The sequence below is a fragment of the Manis pentadactyla genome, chromosome 4 (assembly GCF_030020395.1).
Source record: "Manis pentadactyla isolate mManPen7 chromosome 4, mManPen7.hap1, whole genome shotgun sequence".
Classification (NCBI taxonomy): Eukaryota; Metazoa; Chordata; class Mammalia; order Pholidota; family Manidae; genus Manis; species Manis pentadactyla.
In genome coordinates this window covers 128,747,439-128,767,864 of record NC_080022.1, presented here as the reverse complement: position 1 = coordinate 128,767,864, position 20,426 = coordinate 128,747,439, and the positions used below count along the sequence as shown (strand labels likewise).

General features: G+C 46.2%; 1 protein-coding gene across 1 annotated transcript in view; it reads left to right on the top strand.

Annotated features, from left to right (window-relative positions):
* Positions 1-9,228: 9,228 nt before the first annotated feature.
* The window catches only part of LOC118931226 (dynein axonemal heavy chain 9-like), a 349,376-nt gene continuing 338,178 nt past the window's right edge, over positions 9,229-20,426 (top strand). Inside the window, 3 exon segments of the mRNA XM_057500855.1 lie at positions 9,229-9,684; positions 17,080-17,276; positions 19,072-19,230. Of these exon segments, the coding sequence (XP_057356838.1) occupies positions 9,268-9,684; positions 17,080-17,276; positions 19,072-19,230 (773 nt within the window). The 5' untranslated portion in view covers positions 9,229-9,267.

The window sequence follows — 20,426 nt, the reverse complement described above, 5'->3', positions numbered from 1 at the left end:
TTACGAGCTGCTTTTTTCAGACCTGCTATTAAGCAGCAGGAGAAGATATCTCGAGAGCAGAGACTCACGGCAGTGTTATAATCTCAGTGTGGGTCTTGTTCTGGGACAGCGGTGGGGCCAGGGGGATAGGTGGGGTCAGTCCTGTGGGTTTTGGTGTCGTGCGTTTGGGCAAAGTCCCAAACTCATCTATGCTCTTCAGGAAGGAGGGTATTGGCTAGGAGCATGAAAATGTCATGATGTGTGAGGCTGTATGACTGGAGGGTCTATTGAAACTCTCTGATATATGTTGTGGGATCAGTGGAAAAGGAACCTAGGCGTTTCTCCAGTTGGGCTAAATCTCCTAAGGAGAAAGGGACGTGAACGCGCACGATGCCTTTGGATTCTGCTACCTCCCGGAGGGGGGCGATCATTTTGGGAGGCCCTCGGGACTGAGTCTGAGGAGGACTGAAGGGTTCTGGCTCAGTCTGTGGGGGAGAAACAGGTGATGGGGGCAAAGGCAGAGGAGGCTCTTGGAACTTAGGGGGGGCTGAAAGGCTCAGGCTTGAACTGCAAGGGGGGTGAGGTGGGGGAGGAGATGGTGGTGGAGGAAGGGGGTGGGGCTGTTGTAGGAGAGAGCTAGGAGAACTTGGGGGGTGGCGTGGGGGGAGGAGGAGGCGGCGGCAGCAAGGGAGGCGGGAGGAGGAGGCGGAAAGGTTCCATATAGGGAATCTCCTTCGTTTTTCAGGCACTGGCAGTAGTTAAAGAGATCGTGAGTGATGTTAGGATCAAGAGGTCCCCCTGCGGGGCCATTGGTTGTGATTATCTAGGGGGTATGTCAGCCAATCTTGGGAGCAGTATTTGCGGAGAAGTTTTGGTTTTATATCAGACGTCAGGGAGAGGGTGGCTAGATGCTTGAGCAGGCATTCAAGAGGTGAACTTTCAGGGAGGGATGAGGAGGCTCCCATGGCTAAAGGACAGAGAAGGAGACAAACGGGAAGAGGAACGGAGACCCTCGGACTGGGAGCAGACCGCAAGGAGACAAAGGGCGTCCCCGATGATCCTTGGTGGTCTGCGGAAACTCATATACGAGTCGGTTTCTTAGGAAGTGTGGGTCGTCACCCAGACCTCTCTAAGAAGGCAGAGTGCCGGAGTCCGAGGTACCTAGTACTAGGAATTTTCGGCGGAAGGAATTTTCGGCAGAAGGAACGGAAGGTGGGGGGGGAAGGGAGTGTTCTCATCCGCAAAGGAGTCACCTCCTTTATGGCTGTTGGAGGAGGGGCCTGAGGGTCTACCGCAGCCGTGAAGGCCTGAGGCGGGGAGAGTTCTCTCCTCGTCCCCGAGTGTCAGGGCCTTGCCGGACGATCACAGTCAATGGCGCTGCGATAGCTCGGGGAAGAGCAGCCCGCTCTGGGGGAAAACTTACCCAAAGGCCAAAGAGGAGTGGTGAGTGTGAGGAGCCAGCGCCGGAAAAAGAGGATGAGGGCAAGCTGCTGCTGGTGTCCGGGGAAGACAGGGCCCAGTTGGGGTGTCCCATCTCCCGGGTTTCGGCACCAATGAAAGGAAAGGAGTGACACACAGCAGCAATTCACCGGAGAATTCCGCTTTATTAGGGAAAGGTGCTGGGTTATATAGGAAGGGGCATGGGGTGATTGTGGTGTTACTTCTACGGGGCTGGTGGCTATTGGCTAGGTGCTGGGATTAGGGGGGGGCGAGGGGTGATTGGGGTTTAGATGGTGCCAGCGGGAATCGAGGACCCAGAAGAGAAGCAGGAGTTTCGCCATCTTATGGGTGGGGGCCCTTCACTAGGAGGCAGTAAATAGTAGTATTTGCATGGTATAAAGGTATATTTCTCATGGTCACAAAACAGATTTTCACAAAAAATTAAAAATAATTGTCTTGCCAATGGGTTTCAGCCCTGGAAAAGTTCACTATGGGCTCAATGTGACCAAAGAAATGACAGTAGAATGTTCTTGGGGTGAAAGTGTTATACCCAACTTTATTCCTACAAACGGCAGGTCAATCACTAGAATCCCGTCTACTCAGAGGGAGTCTGCATGCAGCAAGCCCGTCTCTGCCTCTGGGCCTCTCTATCGCCACAGCCGTCTCAGTCTCTGTCCTCGGTGCTGCCACCACTCCAGTCTCATCTCTGCTCTCCTGCAGCCTTGCAGCCGTGCCACCGCATCATCCAGAGCACTGGGTGGAGCTCTTTATATAGAGTCAATAACAACGTGTTGCCCACGCATGTGTAGTGAGCTAGACAACCAGGGCCAGGTGAGAATCCTGGGCACAGGAACCTTCACTTTATCCACAATAATTATGTATTTAGAGACAGAATATACAGACATTGGCCAGAGCATATATAAAAGCATACCTTCACTTTATCCACAATAATTATATATTTAGAGACTGAATATACAGACAATGGCCAGAGCATATATAAAAGCCTAAATCTGATACATGATCTGCAGCAAACAGTCCAGGAAGCCAAATGTGGGGAAAATGGAAGTTCCTATGGCCAGGATCCTCACTGACCCTAAACTACTTGATGATGTAATTGGCCTACCGCTAGTCTAATGCTTCCACACCCATAGGCAATAAGCTATTACTGACTGAGTCACTATGTACAGAGAACTCTGCCCAGTGCTCTGGGTGGAACTGGAGACTGAAAGTGGATTATGGACCTGCAGACTACTGGATGCAGACGTGATTCTATTTTCCAATCTACCATCATGAGAATAAAGCTGGGTATAAACCCTTGTGCCCCAAGAACATTCTGTTGTCATTTCTTGGTCTCACTGAATCCATAGTGAACTTACCTGGGGTTGAAACCCTCAGGCAAGACACCGAACAATAACCCCTGTAGTAATCGCCCAAAACCACCAGAGTATGATTAGTAACTGACAATTTACTTAATTATTGCCCTCACTTCCAATTTAGGCCCAATTTAGGACCAAACACACACCCCTAACCAATCACATAAAATGCTTGGCCACTAGCTACCCTCCCCCGGCTTCCACAGGCCAACAGCCTATAATAGGGGCACCTGAGCCTTCTCTTTGTTCCACAAAAAGCCCTCCCACTCCCCTGCCTGCCTTTGTTCTATGTCAAGACGCAAGGGATGGTGGCTGACTCCCTTGCTAGAGCAAACTCGAAATAAATGACCTTTCCTTCTTCTCACTGGGGTGGTCTTTGTTAATTTCCAATACATTGTTGTTTTCCTGTAGCTAAGTTTAAGTTGCCTCATGAGATCCTATTCTAAATTGTTTGTTATCAATCTGGGGCCACCATTCTTTATAAGGCAGGGAGGGAACTGTCAGAATCTCCTTTACTATATGATTCTTTGTGACAATTTGCCACTGAGTGGAATTCACATGGCATTTGGAAGAGGGAATTGAAAGACATGCTGTTGTTCATGGATACAGCTGCCATATTCCCAAATAATACTACAGGACATCTAGTTAAATTTGTATGTTAGTTAAATAATTTTTAGTTTAAGTATATCCGATTTCCCCACACATCCTTATATGCACTATTTGGGGCATACTTATACTAAAAATGTATCTGTTATTTATCTGAAATTCAGATTTCACTGGCCGCCTCTCTTTTGCCTGTCAATCTCATTTACTTGGAGGACACAGTGGCCAGGTTCGGTGCCTTTGCAGACCTCTCCAAGAACTCCCGCTTTGTGGTTCTGCAGATATATGCTTTTTAAACACATGGCAGAGACAATAGTGTGAAAGGCATGTTATTTGTTTAATTTTCTTGTAAGAGCCACCCACTTAAGAGGGAGGAAAGGCTTAAATTGTATTGCTTGTTTGTTTTAACTCTGAGAGCTTGGCTTTGGGTATACAGAGCCGAGGACCACACGTCGATATTGTTAGTGACAATTTCTGTCGTTTTCCAGCTCCAACCCTCCAGACCTTCACTTCCTAGCTCTTCCCACAGTCATCTAAGTTCTACTTGTTATAGTAAACCCCTTATTTCTATAATACTTGGAGTGGCTCTGACCAAGCCCGGGCTGATCCACCCCTGCCCCCCGTCAGCCATAGGAACCAGTCTTTTGAGTTCCAGGAAATTCAGAATTCTTCCCGTTACCCTCTTTTCGGAGGGTTGTGAGTTCCTAGAGAGCTTATACCTACTGGCCATCAGAAGCGGGTCTATGTCTGTCTTTTGCCCTCACTGAGATGTAAACCATCTTGTTAGTCCTTGTAACCAGTCCGTGTAGACATCCACCAAGGCCTCCAGGGGATGCAGGTCCTGCTGTGTCCTTGTCAGCCTGACCCTATGCTGGCCCTCTAAGCATTTTTGTTCTCCTCCTAACCATGAAAAAGGCCCCTTGTCCCTGCAGCCTGTGAAGGCAAGGCAGCATTGAAAAGCCACCTTCTGGTTACTCTCCTCAAACCCGGCCCTCCCCCACTGCCGCTCTAGCACAGGAGCCAGGCTGCATAAAAGGACTTCACGTCCTCGAATTGCCCGTGTCTTCCCTGGCAAGCCAGGCTCGGGTGTCCCCTCCCCCTGGACACCCAAGCTCTCCCAGTAGCTTTCGTGTCTTCCCCCTTCCCCAGACTCTCCAGAAAGGATCAAGAATTCTACAGCTCTAACCACGTTGTCCTCTACTGTGCATGCCCACCCCTCCCCATCCTAGAAAGAGTTCTTAGCTCCTTTTAGGGAAATCTGCTCATCAGGTCACCAGGCACTCCTAGCCCTCTACCTTTTAGGATATACATTCTAGCCTCTCAGTCTTCCAGACCATGCTCTGTATATTCAAAGCCAAGCTCTTGGGATTAAAACATATAAGCTGTACAATAAATGCTTTTCTCCCTTTTAAGTGCTTGGTTCTTACCATGAAAGAAAAGAAATAGCATGGCTTTCACTTTATTGTCTCTACTATGTGTTTAAAACTATTCAGGAATTCAGTGGACTGTTTTAGGCTGTATCCACACTCCCCTAGGGCATTAAATGTCACTACCTCACTGAGTAGAGAGCCACAGGACAACATCAAAACATATAGGAATAAAAAACCTCAGTTAGTATTTCAAAATGTATCCCTTATAATTTTTAGCACATTCTCTCAATCTACACTACCAGAAAACCAGACCAGAAAGTACAAATGGAAAATAAGTAATAATCAAAGATTCTATAGATCAGTCTTTCCTACTGTAAAGGAACACATCACGAGAACTGAATGGGCTCTCATAATTCAGGCAAAAATTAATTCAGTGGGAGTTCGGCTATAACCTGAAACATTTTTAAGAATCACAGAGACAAAAAGAGAGGGGGACAAATGCCTCAAACAAACAGGTAGTTTCAAATGACACCTACAAAGAACAAAATCAAGCTGGCTTCAGACTTCTCTTCACTAAGTTTTGAAAAAGCAATGGAACAATTTCTATAGAGATTTGAGGGGAAAACAGATATTACCCTAAAATGTTACACCTGTGTAGTTTTGGCTGGAGATATGGACTTGGGAGCTAGCAGCATAAAAGGAAGAATTTTTACCTTGAATTAGCAAGTTCATACAAGGAGAGATTTTAAAGTGAGAAGGCCAGCAGGTCTGAGACAGATGCTTAAGCAACGTCAATATTGAAGGGATAGGTAAAACCAGAGTAGTCAAAGAGACTCAGGGGAAGAAGCCAAGAGGTGGGTGATTGCCATGGAAATCAGCAGTCTAGAATGTTTCACAGTGAATCAGGGATCTGTGTTGAAGAGAACCAAGAAGTAAAGAGAAGGGTTGAACAGTGTCTACTGAACCCAATGACAAGCCACTAGCAACAGACTGAATTATAAAAGTTGTGAAATTTAATCACTTAAAAATGTAAAGATATTTGATGTATACCCTTATAAATCTAATAAAATGTTAGCATTTCTATGAATAATAATTTACTTATTCCCAGTAATGGAAATGAGTAGTCCCACAACATTCAGAGTACAAGAAATGGCACATAACTTTTCTTAATTGTGAAGTATATCATACATACGCAAAGAAGCACATAATATATATGCACAGTTTAAGAAGAATGATAAAATGAAAACCCATAAGCCAGGTTAAATAAAATATCACCAGGACCATAAGGGGCCCCTGTGGGTCCCTCACCATCCCATGACTTTTCCCCTTCTGCCCCTGAAAAATGATCAAAATCTGAATTTTAGGATAATCATTCCCTTAGTTTTCTCTAGATTATATATGTCTAACAAAATATCATTTAATTTAAAACTAATAAATACTGAAAGGACTCCTCTGCAACTTGTCTTTTTTTGTTTAGCATTATTCCTTTTAGATTCTCCCATGTTGATGCATGGAGCTGTAGTCCACTCCTTTTCACTGCTGTATAGTATTTTATTCTATGAGTAGTATACAACACAATTATTTTTCCATCCTATCATTGATGAACAACTGGTTTGTTTCCCATGAATTTGCTCTCATGAATATGGAACAATTAATATTCTTATACATGTGTCCTGGTTGGAGCTCCAGGTAGCCTGGCCTCTCTCCTTCTACACGTGTACCCAACACATCTGCACATTTGTATTTGACTGTCTTCATTTAGTGGTATCCAAGATAGCAGCAAGGAGACTAACAATGCATGCATATTCTTTGAATTAAACCTTTATCACTATTTTGAATATTTGATTTAGAAACATTGATGTAGATTCAATATCCACAGCATCACAAGAAATTTCAACATACCATTTGTCAAGGAAGAAAGCTGCTCAGTTCTGTACATATAATGCCAACTGTTAATTTTTGAATGATTGTGAAAGGCTTTAAATTTTGCATTACTGGCTTGTGTGAACAAATTTCCTGTCAATGATGACTATCCAGAATTTGAAGGGATCATTACTAAAAAGTGTTGAATAGGAATTGTGCATGGCCATTTCAAGCAAAAAAATCTGACATAAAAATGTTATGCTCATGGAAGCAAGTCCAAATTTCTAGTTTATGAAAAGGAAATAATTCCATCTGAACAATCACACAAATTCAACTCTTCCTTAACACCATTTGTAGTTGCCGGCCTCTAAGATGTGCACCAATGAGTCCTGTCTTCTGGTATTCATGTGCTAGTGTAGTTCCCTTTTAGAGTGAATGGGGTGGACCTCTATAATGAGTAGGATTACACCAGAAATGACAATGTATCATAAGAGGTAACATGGCTTCTGTCCTACTCTCTCTTAGATCACTTGGTTCAGGGAAAGCCGGACATAATGTTGTAAGGACACTCAAGCACTCAATGGAGAGGTCCAGGTGTTCAGAAACTGAAACCTCCTGGCAACAGCCAACACTGACTCCACATCCAGTCAGAACCTTCAGATGATGCAGCCCCTGATGACATCGTATCTGCAATATTATGAGAGATCCTGAGCTAGAACCACCCAGATAAGCTGCTCCAAAATTTCTGACCCATCACAAACTATGTGAGATAATAAATGTCTACTGCTATTTTAAATAGATATTATTTGGAGTGATTTGTTACACAGTAAGAGCAAATATACTTGTATTTTTGTTTCCTTATCATAATTATACAAAATAAAGATGGTATTAATTGTTTTCAGTAAATCCCATACAGACACCCCTGCTGCCAAATCTCTTTCTAAAATGGAGATTAAGGTGTACAGTTGGGGGAAAAAGGCAAAAGCTGGCACTGTCAGTGTTCAGGAGGCTTCATTCTTAGACCTCTTCAAGGCATCTTCACAGGTTCCCGTGTTTGTATTTTTATGTATATTGGGACAAAGGGACAAAGAGGATGAGGGGCAAATAGGCCATGGTGGGGTGATAGAAACTTTATTGGAAGACTTTACAGGAAGTTAATGGTCCTGACTTTATTCTCTTTGTAAAACATGATTAGGATTGACACTTTTGGAAGTCCTAAGCATTAAAAAAATGATGCCTTCCTATGTGCAAAATACAAACTCTACCAACTATGGTATGTGTAGGAAGGCCTCAACATTTCTTTTCCCTGATGCTTTTTTTGAAATGCCAATTATCAAATTCATCTTAAAAATCATGTGTGTGTTTGTTTTTGTTCCTTTACTCCTGGTTGTTCTACTGTTGCTACGGCAATGATAAAACACTCTTTACAAACATAAAGATTCATTTTCTATGGGAACATTTTTCATCATAGCACCTCCTGTGCTATGAAATCAATCATTTTACCTTCTAGCTATAGCATTTCCTGAGGGCCTCTTGTTAGCCTCGCTGCCTTTGATAAGGGCTTATTCTGTTAATATGCCTTTGAAGCCCATTACAAGTCTTCTTTTTACCCAGAAATGCTGCTGTCTCTGGTTGGTGCCTATAATTAGGGAACAGGGCAGAAGGGAGCTCTTTCAAACCTGCAGTTCTCATGCTACCGAGGCTATATCTTTCCTTGTCCCATCTCACCTTACTACATGCAGAGGACCAGGTTATTTATATCCTGATCATGGAGGATTCAGCAGGTGGCAAATGCTAATTTTTGAAAGGTGTTTCACATTATTCCTTTTTGAAGACAAGGTCCAGATATACAGCAGGAATGGGAGGGTCTGAGCACCCTGCACATTTAAAACTGCTTTGCTGCATTTGAGAAGAACTGATTGGGGGCATACAGAAATCAAAGTGATCTCAGATTCTGAGTTCCCATTTGTCAGATGAAGCACACACTTAAGGCACGGACACAGCAGGACACTAAAAAACCTCTTAAAAATATAACTGGTAATATAATTCTGAGGCTGAGCTGTGAACCACATGTTGACTATTTAATTTTAAATTACTTAAAATTAAAATTTAAAAATTCAGTTCCTCAGCTGCACCAGCACACTTCAAATGCTTAGTGTCCACATAAGCATTGCTCTAAAGTATTTGCTTTCGTGGCAAATAAATTAAAAACATCACTGAATTCCTTTACATCCATTTTATGATCTGACATTATTCTTAAGTTTGAAGTACGCATTTGGGGACTAGGTGAGACATCCAGAATGTTTTCAGTGTCTGGAGACCTCTAAGGAATGTCATCTGACCTTAACTGGCAGGACCCTTAACAGCATTTATATCCTACAAACCAGTGCCCTAGGACCATCACCCTCCAGCACTTGCAATAGGAGAGACAACACGCTAAACGTGAGCAGCCGCAGGTCTCCTAGCAACAACGACGCTATCCCGCCCCTTCCCCAGCCTTCCCTCTCTTACCTTATTAGACAGGAAGGGGCGGGGCCAGGAATCCTGTGCCCAATAGGAGGGGAGCGGAGGAGGGAGCCCCGGCTGCGTTCCCGTCGCTAGGGAAACCGCTGCTGCCCGAGGCGACCAGAGGCCGCACGATGCCGAGCGCGGAGGAGCGGGCCGCGCTGGCTGAGGAGAACGCAGAAGACGAAGCCGGCGCCGACCCGCGCCTGCGACTTCTGGGGGCCTACGTGGTCCAGAGCCTACGGCCGGCTGCGGGCGCCTGGGAGCGCTGCGCGGGCACCGCCGAGGCGGAGAGGTTGCTGCACGCCTTCCTGGGCCGCGATGCTGCGGAGGGTCCGCAGCCGCTGCTGGTGGTGCGGCCCGGGCCCGGGGGCCTGGCGCTGCGACCCGGGCTGGACGCGGGACCCGACTCTGGCACGCCTCGCGCTAAGGGGCTTTTTTTCCTGCGCACCAGGCCCGAGCCGCCCGGGCCCCACAGCCTCCGCGGCTCGGTGCTCTGCGGGGACGTGCCCGCAGCCCCTCTGGAGCACCTGTCCGCGCTGTTCTCAGAGGTGAGGGTGGGTTGGCCCCGCGCTGCAGCAACTGGGGAGGTGGAGGGGAGGAGGAGACGGGGCGGCGGGGAGGGGCCAGGGGAGTGAGGCCAGGAGCCCAGTTTGGGGTGTCCGAGGAGAGCAGGATGGTTGGGGCGGGTCCCAGTTGGAGTGGAGGGGTGGGGCTGAGTGGGAACCGGACGGAGCTGACCCCTGAGACGTGAGGCAGCTGTAAATGAGAGCGGGGGAAATATGAGTAGGGGCCAGGTCAGGGTGAGAAAGTCTAGGGACTAAGCTTGCTTCAGGCCTGGCCTGCGTTCAAGCCGAAGTGAGGGGACGCTAAAATCCCAAGGGTGCCTGCTGGGTCTTGACCGCTTGCTTTTTAAGGCTGTGTTTCTTCATCCGTCTTGGACCCTGGTACTGGGAAGACAGGAAATGGTTAACAAAGGGGAATTTCTCTTGGGTCAGTGAGGTGAGGGAGGTGAAATGCTATCTATAGTGTTTACTTCTGGAGAAGATTTAAAAGGGAAGGTAGGCTGGCTTTGACTTCATCTTATTCATTCATCACACAACCGTGTGCCAAATGTCAGCCCTGTGCCAAGATAAGAAGTTGGGGCGTCCAGTTGGAAATGTCCAACAGGCATTTGGAGGGGTCTGCCTGGAGCTGGGGGAGAAGCTCTCCAGAGATATGGGTTATGGAGTGCTTCCATGAGCCCACAGCAGAAGCCTGGAGAGTGTGGGAGCTTTCAGGCAGGGTGCTCAGGAGAGATTCTTGGGACATTTAGATCTTTCTGGAATGGGAGTAAGCGTCCCTGTAAGTTGAGTGTGCATGCTTCTGGAGGCCCAATGCCCTGGATCCTGCACGCTGTGAAATAAGTGTTTTCAGAGTACTGGTTATGTGGTGTTTCATGTGACAGGTGCTATGGGGAATACCAAAGAAATAGAAGACAAGATCGCGCCCATGAAATTACTCATGTATTTAAAATATTTAAAGCTTGTATGACTGGGGTGGAGGTAGTTCTCTTAAAATATTTAAAGCCTGTATGACTGCGGTGGAGGTAGTTCTACGACTTGGCCCCAGTGTTGGAGCCAGGTTCTGGAGGCTCCCTGCCATGTCAAGTGTTAGCCCTTTAGCTGCTTTATCAGGAAGCTACTGAAGGGGGAATTCCAGAAGGGGCTAGAGTTGCTCTGAGGGGCCCAGAGAAGCTAGAAGCTAGGTTTCTCAGTAGATGGGGAAGTGTTTAACAGCCCAAATGGCTTGACTGCTGGGCATTGTCTGAACACCATCCCTGCAGAAGTCCAAGCTTGGGTAAAATCCCCTAATGTATGGTGGTGATGGGAAGTGCCATTGGGCTCAGAGGTGAGAGCTGTGTGGGTGGTCTGAGAGCCTGAACTAGCCTCAAGTGTTGCACTGGCTCCTGAATAAGAAGAAGGGAAGGATAAATTGAGAACAAAGTAACTTTTGAGGGATGAGGAGCAGACTGGACAAAGGTTCAGAGATGGAACTACACATGCATGTGGCAGACAGTGGGTCCATCCCAGGGTTGCAGAAGGAAATGTATCCATCAACAAAGGCAATTCAAAAGTGATTTTAAAATAATTCAAACCCTCAAATGTTCCAGAATTTTCATTGGTACATTGAAAGAGATTGGAAACAAACTGACCGTTCATCAGCAGGGTACTGGGTGAATGAATGAAGGTCTATCTATAATTAAAAGAAACGACTGATGTGCAATAATCCTTAAGATAACTTGTGTGTATCAGAAATACACATAAAATAAAATTCACTCTCCCATTAATTTCCAAGTGTAAGGTACAATATTATCAGCCACATGTACATACACTGTTTGTGCCACAGAGCCCAGAACTCCCCCATCCCACATGAATGAACTCTATACCCACTAAACCACTCCTTCCGCCTCCCCAGCCCTTGGCAACCACCACTCTACTTTCTGTACCTCTGAACTTGACCATTCTAGGCACCTCATGTAAGTGGAATCATGCAGTATTTGTAACTTATTGTAACTGGCTTATTTCTCTCAGCATGATGTCCTCAAGATTCATCCATGTGGTAGAATTCCCTTCCTTTTGAAGGCTCCATAAAATTCCATGTTATATGTACACATTTTGTTTATCCATTTCTCCCTGGATGGACATTTATGTTGCTTTCAGCTCTTGGCTATTCTGAACAATGCTGCAATTTAAATAATTTTTTTTTATTTTGCTGCAATTTAATAATTTCTAAGAGGTGCAGAATTGTATGTATAGTATGCTACCGTTTCTAGGTGGAAGATTCACTTTCAACTGCAAAGCTTTTGTAGTTTGTATGGTACCTCTTTTAAAACTCTAAATAAAATAATTGTATTTCTCAAACCTCTAACAACAGTCTTTAGGCCATTCACCCACTCCTCTGCCACCTTCTTTTTGTATGTGCCCTGAAGCTACTCCAGAGTCACTTCAGAACCCTGCCTACCCCTGGTGCCCTAAACCCTCCTGCCCCTCCCAGCTCTGCTGCCAACCCTCCCTGCTCCTGTGCATTGGCTGAACCAGGCTGCATGCTCCCCTTCAGCAGCACTAAAGTGAAGTCCCCACCTGCCTAAGACAAGGCTTCCTGGGTTGTGTGTGTGTGTGTGAGTGTGTGTGAGGGGTGGGGGGATGTTGGGAGGGGAGGTGTTAACCAGGGTAGGAAGCTATACCTTTTAACATTTTTGTCCCATTACACTAGTAGAAAGTAAAGAAAAAAAATGTTTCCAAGGAAGAACAGACAATTTAGTAACTAGTTCTTCTGCTCCCTTTCTTCCTCCTCCCAATCACTTTCTGCACTGCTGCCTGGTTATTTTTCCTACAGCTCTGAAAGATAGATGCTGTTGTAAAGTTTTGTGTTTTGGAGAGAGAGCATGGGATATGGAGTTGCATGGACCTGGGCTCAAATCCTGATTCCGTCACTTTCATCAGTGTAATGTGAGCAGGTCAGCTCACCTCTTCATGTCAAACTACCTTGCAGGGTGTCATGAAATTTAGAACTAATGTATTAGGGCACCTGGAACAGAGTGTGTGATGTTGTAGATATTCCCTAAAGGATAAGAATTATTGTTGGTCTGCATCCCATTTAAAAGTGCCCTCACTTCTCTGACTGTCCTGTCACCTTTCTCTAACCCAAACCTGACTCTCCTGGGAGGCGCAGCCTTATTTCCCCCACTGCCCTTCTACCTCTGAGCCTGGAGGTGAGACAGGTGTCCTTGCTCCTCTATGCTGCTTCTTGATTCATGTTGGAAAGCCTCCAGTTTAAATCTCATGCCATCAGACAAAGCCACCCTGTCTCCTCATTGCTGCACCAGGTCCTGATGACACTGACTTCCTTCCTCTGTGATTGGGCTCCCAGTCCACTCTGACCCTCCCCAGCATTACTCCTGTCTTAACAGGTGACCATTTCAGTAGACATACAAATGATCCTTCCAAACAGGTGGCCTCTGGGCTCCTTGAACCTTACTCCTCCCTATCTTAACCACCCTTTCCCACCCATTCCCAGACCTTGAATTACCAAACCATCCCTTCATGATCCAATTTCAGGCACCTCTTTCTCTGGCCACTGCTCCTGTTTTCCAGCTCACTCTATCCCTTGTCACTACAACAAGCTCGTGACCCTGCTAGAATCTCCATTCCGTGGCTCCCACCACCTTCCCACTGTCCCTCTCTCCCTGTTACCCAGCTGGAGTGCACCATCATTCTCCTCATTCCCTTGCTCCTGACTGACTGGCCTCTGCCCTGCTTTGTTGTACCTGCTTGGCAAGATCATAATCCTGGTGAAATCCAGCCTCTGCCTACTCCATACCTGCAGCCATGAAGCTGAGTGGGGCCAGAGAAAAAAAGCAACTGGCTCCGCTTTAAATTCATGGCCCCAAACCTCCAACAGGTTTATGCTTTCCGACTGACATCCCATACCTCCAATGCCAATTTTTTTCTTGTTCTTCATAATCACTCTTGCACACTTTCTTTCTTTTCCTCAAATATCCAAAATCTCCTCTATCAACCTCACTCTGTGATGCTTGCTTGGTTTAAAAAAACAGAAACAATAGAATAAAATTTCCGCAACTGCTTTTATCTAGCCCGTCTGCCAATAGCTGTACTCGGTGCTCTGCCATCCCCCCCGTGGCTGCAGACTGTCTGCTGTCACCTGATGCCCACCCTAGGACTAAAACTGCCGCTTTTGGACTAATTCTGCCCATTCTCACCTTGAGGTGGTCACTCCAGCAATCCTCCCCTCTCTCCTACATTCCTGTTTTTCCCCTCTGCACTAGATAATTCCCATCAAACAAAATCCTCATTCCTTCTGCCAACTACCATCCTATTTCTATGGTCCCCTTTCTAGCAACATGTCTAGAATCCATGTCTATTCTGGCTGTGTCCCCTTCTTTCCTTGTTTTATCTCATACACACTCACAGGGCTCTTACCTTCGCATTGCATGGAAGAGAAATGAAAGAACTTGCCAGTGTCTCCAGTGACCTCCATTAATTGGAGGCTCATTATCAGTACTCTTCCTGCTTGACCTGCGAGAAGCGCTTGACATAGCTCCTGATGACCCTTTCCTTTCTTCCCTTGGCTTTTAGGAGATAGCCTTCCAGTTACCTTCTATCACATGGCCACTCCCTCTCAGTGTCCGCTGATGGCACCCCGACTCCTTCCCAACTTCCTAACATGGGAACCCTAGGGCTTATTCCTGGGACATCTTTTCTCTACATATACTCAATTCCTTGTGGGCACTCACTCACCTTCAGAGCTCCACAAACAATCTGTACCTGACATCTACCTAATTTGTTACCTTTAGTCTTCTCTGAACTCCCAGCCACCATATCCAACTGCTTACTCAATGTCCCCAGTCAGAAGTCCAACAGATGTATCAAATGCTAATGTGTCCAAAAACGCATTCCTGGTCTTCTGTCGAGACATACTCCACCCTTTCTGTTCCCCACACCAGTTACTGGCAGTGCCGTTCCTCCTGTTATTCAAATTCCAAAGCTTGGAGTCATCCTGACCCCTTTTATTTTCTCACAGCCCTGTAACTAATCCATCAAGAAATCATGGTCGAATCTTCAAAATGTGTATAGGAACAGACCATTTCTTATATCTCCTCCACTACTCCCGTGCCAAGCCACTGCCTTCTGTGTCATAGCACAGCTTGCTAACCCATCCCTTTCTCTTGCTTAGGCTCCTGACAGTCTATTCTCAACACTGCAGCTGGAGTGACCCCACTAAAAAAGGTGTCAGACCATGTCAGCCCTTTTCTCAAAACCCTCCAGTGATTGCCGCTCCTCTGAGGGGGAAAATCAAAATCCCACAGGTAGGGCCGCCTGTGCTCTGACCTGCTTGACTCAGCCCTGCTCTTCTCCATAACCCTGTTCCTGTTTCACTGACCTCCACACTGCTCCTGGGCCACCCTAGGCATGCTCCCACCTCAGGGCCTTTGTGCTGGCTATTCCTTCTACCTGCAGTATGTTCCCCCTAAGGGTCTGTACCTCACCCTCCCTACCCTCCCTAGACTTTGTTCAAATGTTACCTTCTCAGTGAGGTCTGCCTCCCATCACTCCACTGAACAATTACAACCCCTCCAGCCCACATTCCTGATCCTCCTCACCTGCTTTGTTTAGACTTTTTTTCACAGAACTTGGTTGTTGACTGTCTCTCCCCTAGAATATGAACTTCATGAGGTCAGGAATCTTTGTTTTGCTCACTGACACACCTTCCCAGCACCCAGAACAGTACTAGCTCATAGTAGATGCTCAATAAATATTCATTAAATTATTGAATGCATAGTTTTTCATTTCATCGAAAGTCCATATTTATTATTTTTCTATTACTCAGAGCCCTCCAAAGTCCAACCCAAGCCCATCCACCACTTTTTCTCAGACAGCAAGTATTATGTTATCCTATGAATCTCTGCTGAGAGCTTCCTACATGCCAGACCTTAGGGAGGATGGTGGGTAAATAAAGACCAAATGAGATATAGTCCCTGCTTTGAGATCCTAGGAGAATTCTTGTTCATACTCTCTCCCCTGGTAGGCCTTTGCCCTGGGCCCAAAGAGTCCTTTCTTAACATAAATATGAATAAAGCTCAGTTTGTGACATTCTGTCTCTGTTCACCTTGTTGTAAGTTCTCAGTTCACTCTTTCCAGACAGGGCAGGCAAGGATCACCCTCCTCGATTCACATGCTGGGTCCAAGTATTCTGTGTCACAGCCACACAGACTCATTGGTCATGTATAGAACCCACCCAACCACATGAGTCCATATTTTCTTCTCAGTGTAGTTCTTTTTCCCATTACCTGATCCTCTGTTTTTCTTTCTCATACTCCCTTCCCATCATCTGAGCTTTTGACAGGCATATGTTCCTAGTGAGGTGTGTTAATTACAATTTCTTAAGTTGGGAGTGGCAGGAACCTCAATTTAAATTAGCTCAGAAAGTTCAGAGCATCATGATCCAGGGCCTCCAGTGATGTCACAGGACTTGGTCTCTCTCCATCTATAAACTCCCCCTAAGGGTCCACGTGGTAGCAAGATGGCCACCAAATATTCCAGGCTCAGAGAAAAGAGAAAGCTTCTCTCCCTCAAAAAATTTAGACAAGACACTGATTCTCATCGGCTCCGATTTGGCCACAGGTCCTCCCCTGGATCTGGAGATGAGTGCCAAGGAAGAGGAACTATGCTGGGTGGCCAAACCAACTAGTGTTCACCCTCCAGATAGATTCAAGGTCCTCAAGCTGGCTTACTTTTTTAAGATGCCCCCTTAGGCCACCTGTGGACAGAGTCATCCTTACTTGCATCTGTCCTGTGTTTTGCCTCTGGCCTTTGGGACAGTTTCAGTCCCCTCCTGCTCACCCTGCTGATGAAGGAGGGATTCCTGCCCCAGGGTTATGGGGATGGCTGAGCACACAACACTGGACAGATGGGACCAACAGCAGTTTATTCATCACATACTCACAGCCCAGAGGAGCCGGATACAGTGTCGTGCAGGGCCACATGGGGGCTGAATTTGGGAACAGAGTGAACAACCAGGGCTGTGTGAAGCCCTCTTTGTAGTATCAAGAGGGGGTGGGGTGTCCTGTGGGAGGATGGGATTGACTTGTTTGAATAATTCCACTGGCTGGCATGGACCTGAAGCCTGCTTCTCAGGGATAAGCAGCAGCTGGGCCTAGTCCTTTTGATAAGAAGGGCTGTTTGGCTAGGGGACCTTATCTGCAGGATAGAGTCGAGGCCCTCCTGATTTTACCAGGTGTCATAATGCTGGTTCCAGTGTCAAGCCCCACAGCACCAGCACCAGAGAAGGCGGTGGAGGGCTTTCTGGGTGTTTCTCAGATAGCTTTTCTTTAAGGTCTCAGAAGTAGAACACATGCCTTTCTTTCCCATGCATGTCTGTTCCAGGTTGTTATCCCTGTCTTGGCCAATGAACAGAATCACCTAGACTGGCCCCACGTGGTATGTCAAGATGTCCGGCGGCATGCCCACAGCCTCCAGTGTGACCTCCTGGTCATCCTTGAGCAAGTGAAGGGGAAAACTTTGCTGCCTCTTCCAGCAGGCTCAGAAAAAATAGAGTTTGTGGGTTCTGAAAGTGAGACCGTGTAAGTACCACCAGCCTGGCCATATGGGCCTCTGAGATATGGGAGATGCTGGTTTATTTGAGTGTTTTCTTTATGTTGTTCCTGACTGCACAGCTCCTTGTACTGCACACAAGCCCACTGTCTGCTCTGTTTGCCAACATCCTTGGACTGTATATTTCCACTAATTATCACCCTTGCCCTGTCCCTCTGCCTGAAGGCTTTTAATGCTCTCACAGCAACGTGGCCCTTCTCCGCTCAGATTATTTCAGGGCCAAGAGCAGTTACAATGGGGTCACTAGTTTGCTTAGCAGGACAGCATGTCATCATCGGCAAAGACCCAGCCTGGGGGTCCTGCGCCACTGCCCAGCATTCACCCTGCACATCATTTCCCTGCTATCCTACCCCCCCCCCAGCAGCTGGACACTTTAAGTCCTAGGGATTTTTTTCTTCCCCTGCAAAAACAAACGTGGCTTTGTTGAGGCTGAAGGCCATACTTCCTGCACCAAGGGCGCATTAAAACACCAGCCTCTTCTCCTTTTCAGAGTGAAATCCACCAGCTGCTTCTACTTACCATTCCTGCTGTGAGCTACCTTTGTTTTTTCCCATGAAAGGCAACCAGAATGGGTGTTTAACCCCTTCTAAGCCCTCCCTAGATTTATTTATTTTTAAAAAGTTGTATAATGGGCGATCTTTTTCTTTTTCTTTCAAGCCAGCCTGTGTCTCTAAATGATACATTTTGTCATCTTCTCTCCAGCACCTCTATGAGTGTGTGACAGCAGCTACATGAGGTTGGCCTGCCATGTTGCCCAAAGTTTCCAAAAATCTGACTCATTTTTATGTGCTCATGGCTCATGATTTGAACTGAAGAAGTATTGCTGGGATGCCAATGTACTTCATAATGAGTTTTTGCTATTGGAAGTAATTTGCTACATATATAATTTGAAGCAATTTCCCAGTTAACTGGAAAACTTACTGTGGTTTAATAAAAGTATCCAATTTTCAAAATAAATAAATTTAAATTACCCATTTCCTGTTTCTCTTGTATTTTAACATAATAACATTCAGTTGTAGTCAGTGTGTCCATATATAATTATTATTGAGTTTGTCTCCCTTTGTTCAAATTTGATAACTTCCCAGAAGGCTGGATCATATTTCAGGGAGGTGACTATCTTCTACCTTTAATATCTTCCATAATCCCTTGTGCCATATCACTGCTCAACAAATATGAATTTAACTAAATTAAGTGAATGTGGGTTTCTCATAAAAATGCATATTATAGATTCTCTTTGTGCATCAGTTGTGCCCTGGGTTCTTGGTATGAATGGTTGTCAGTTAAGACTTTGTGAAAAGGCAACCACAGTGTGTTTTGGATGTTCAACCCCTTTCAAAATATCCCTAATTTATTTATTGTAAAAAGGTGTATGAGGGGGAAGGAAATGCTTGGGAATTCCATTCTTCATTGGAAATATGAGGACAAAATGAAGTCGACAGTGGTGTTCAGGTGACTGACAGTCTGCCTTGGAGAAGGAGGTAAATGAACTGTTTCCTCTTGGGGCTCAGGACAGAACTAAGACCAAATGAAGAAATGGCAGGTCGTGAATAACTGTGTGTATGCCCATGCACAAGCATTTTGTCTGGGGAGGGAGGGCTTGTACTTTTCACTGACCACTCATCAGAGGCTATCATCTAACAAGTTACAAGTGCCTGGACTAAATGGAACTCTGACCTATTTTTAAAAGGTTTGGGGTTCTGTTTGGGGGACACCCAGAATTAAGTCATTTCCAGTAGCCCAGGGGATTTGTTGTGTCTTCCACAGCTTGGATTCCACAGATAAGTCAGTCATCTATGCAATCGAGTCGGCAGTGATCCAGTGGAGCCACCAAGTCCAGGTGGTACTCAGGAGAGAGTCTTCCCAGCCACTCCTGCAAGGGGAGAATCCCACCCCGAAGGTGGAGCTGGAGTTCTGGAAGAACAGGTAGGTACAAACCCTGGGGAGCAGATGGATACAGAGGATAATGCCTGGGGAGCCGGCCACTGAGTCTGCTGCCACTCCCAGATGTTTCCCATCACCCTAGGGCAGGCAGCTCAGTTGACAACTTTTCTATGCACAGAAGATGCATACTTTTCCCGAGGGACAGTAGCCATCCCTCCTTTCTTGGGCTACAGTCAGTACATCTTCTGATATTTCTTCAAAAACAGGCTCTTTCAGCTACTTGTAAAATTAATTAACTCTCTTTCATATCTTTCTTCTACCTGTCTGCTCCTTCTCCATTGAAAACTCAAGGCTATATGCACACACATTTTGTAAGGATCTAGACAAAAGAGGATTTTGGTGGTTAGCTGCAGAGCAGTCTCTCCTAGGTCCCAGCCAATGGTTAGGAGGGCTGGGAAGCCCTTTATCCACTATGTCCAAGCCCCACAGGGTTCCAGAAAGACCTAATTATTGCTCCTGCTCATTACCCTCCTTTCTCCCAGTCTGGCCTTGGGTTTCATCCCTAAGCAAGTTCACTATGAGTGAACCGAGTGAGACCGAGAAATGACAACAGAACGTTCTTGGACTAAAAGGGTTTATACCCAGTTTTACTCTCCTGGCAGTAGGTTGAGCACTAGAATCATGTCTGCATCCAGCAGTCTGCAGGTCCGTAATCCTCCTTCATCTCTGCCTCCACCAGAGCACTGGACAGAGCTCTTTATATAGTGACTCAGTCAATAATAGCTCATTGCCTACAGGTGTGAAAGTATTAGCCTAGCAGCAGGCCAATTACATCATCAAGGAGTTTAGGGTCAGGTGAGGATCCTGGCCTAGGGGCTTCAATTTTCCCCACACTCCCCATTTCCTGGTTCCTATTTATCATTGTGCTGATTAATCCTTTACTCAAAAGCAGACAGATGTTCAAGGCAATGTCCCTGTCCATGCTGTGAATGGATATTGTCCATGTCAATGACCAGGCATGCCTATAGGGCTCCAGCCCTGTCCGCACCATTGTGCTGGGTTGCCCCCCACCCGGTCCACCCACCTTGCCTGGTTTCTGACCTTCTGCTGACCTACTGTGGGGCCTTCCTCAGCCTTCTTCCTCTGACAACACCTCTCTCAACCTGCCCCAAACCTCACTGTGAGAGCTAATGACTTCCAGCTGCCAGGCTTTAAGCCACCAGATGGTCACAGTGGGG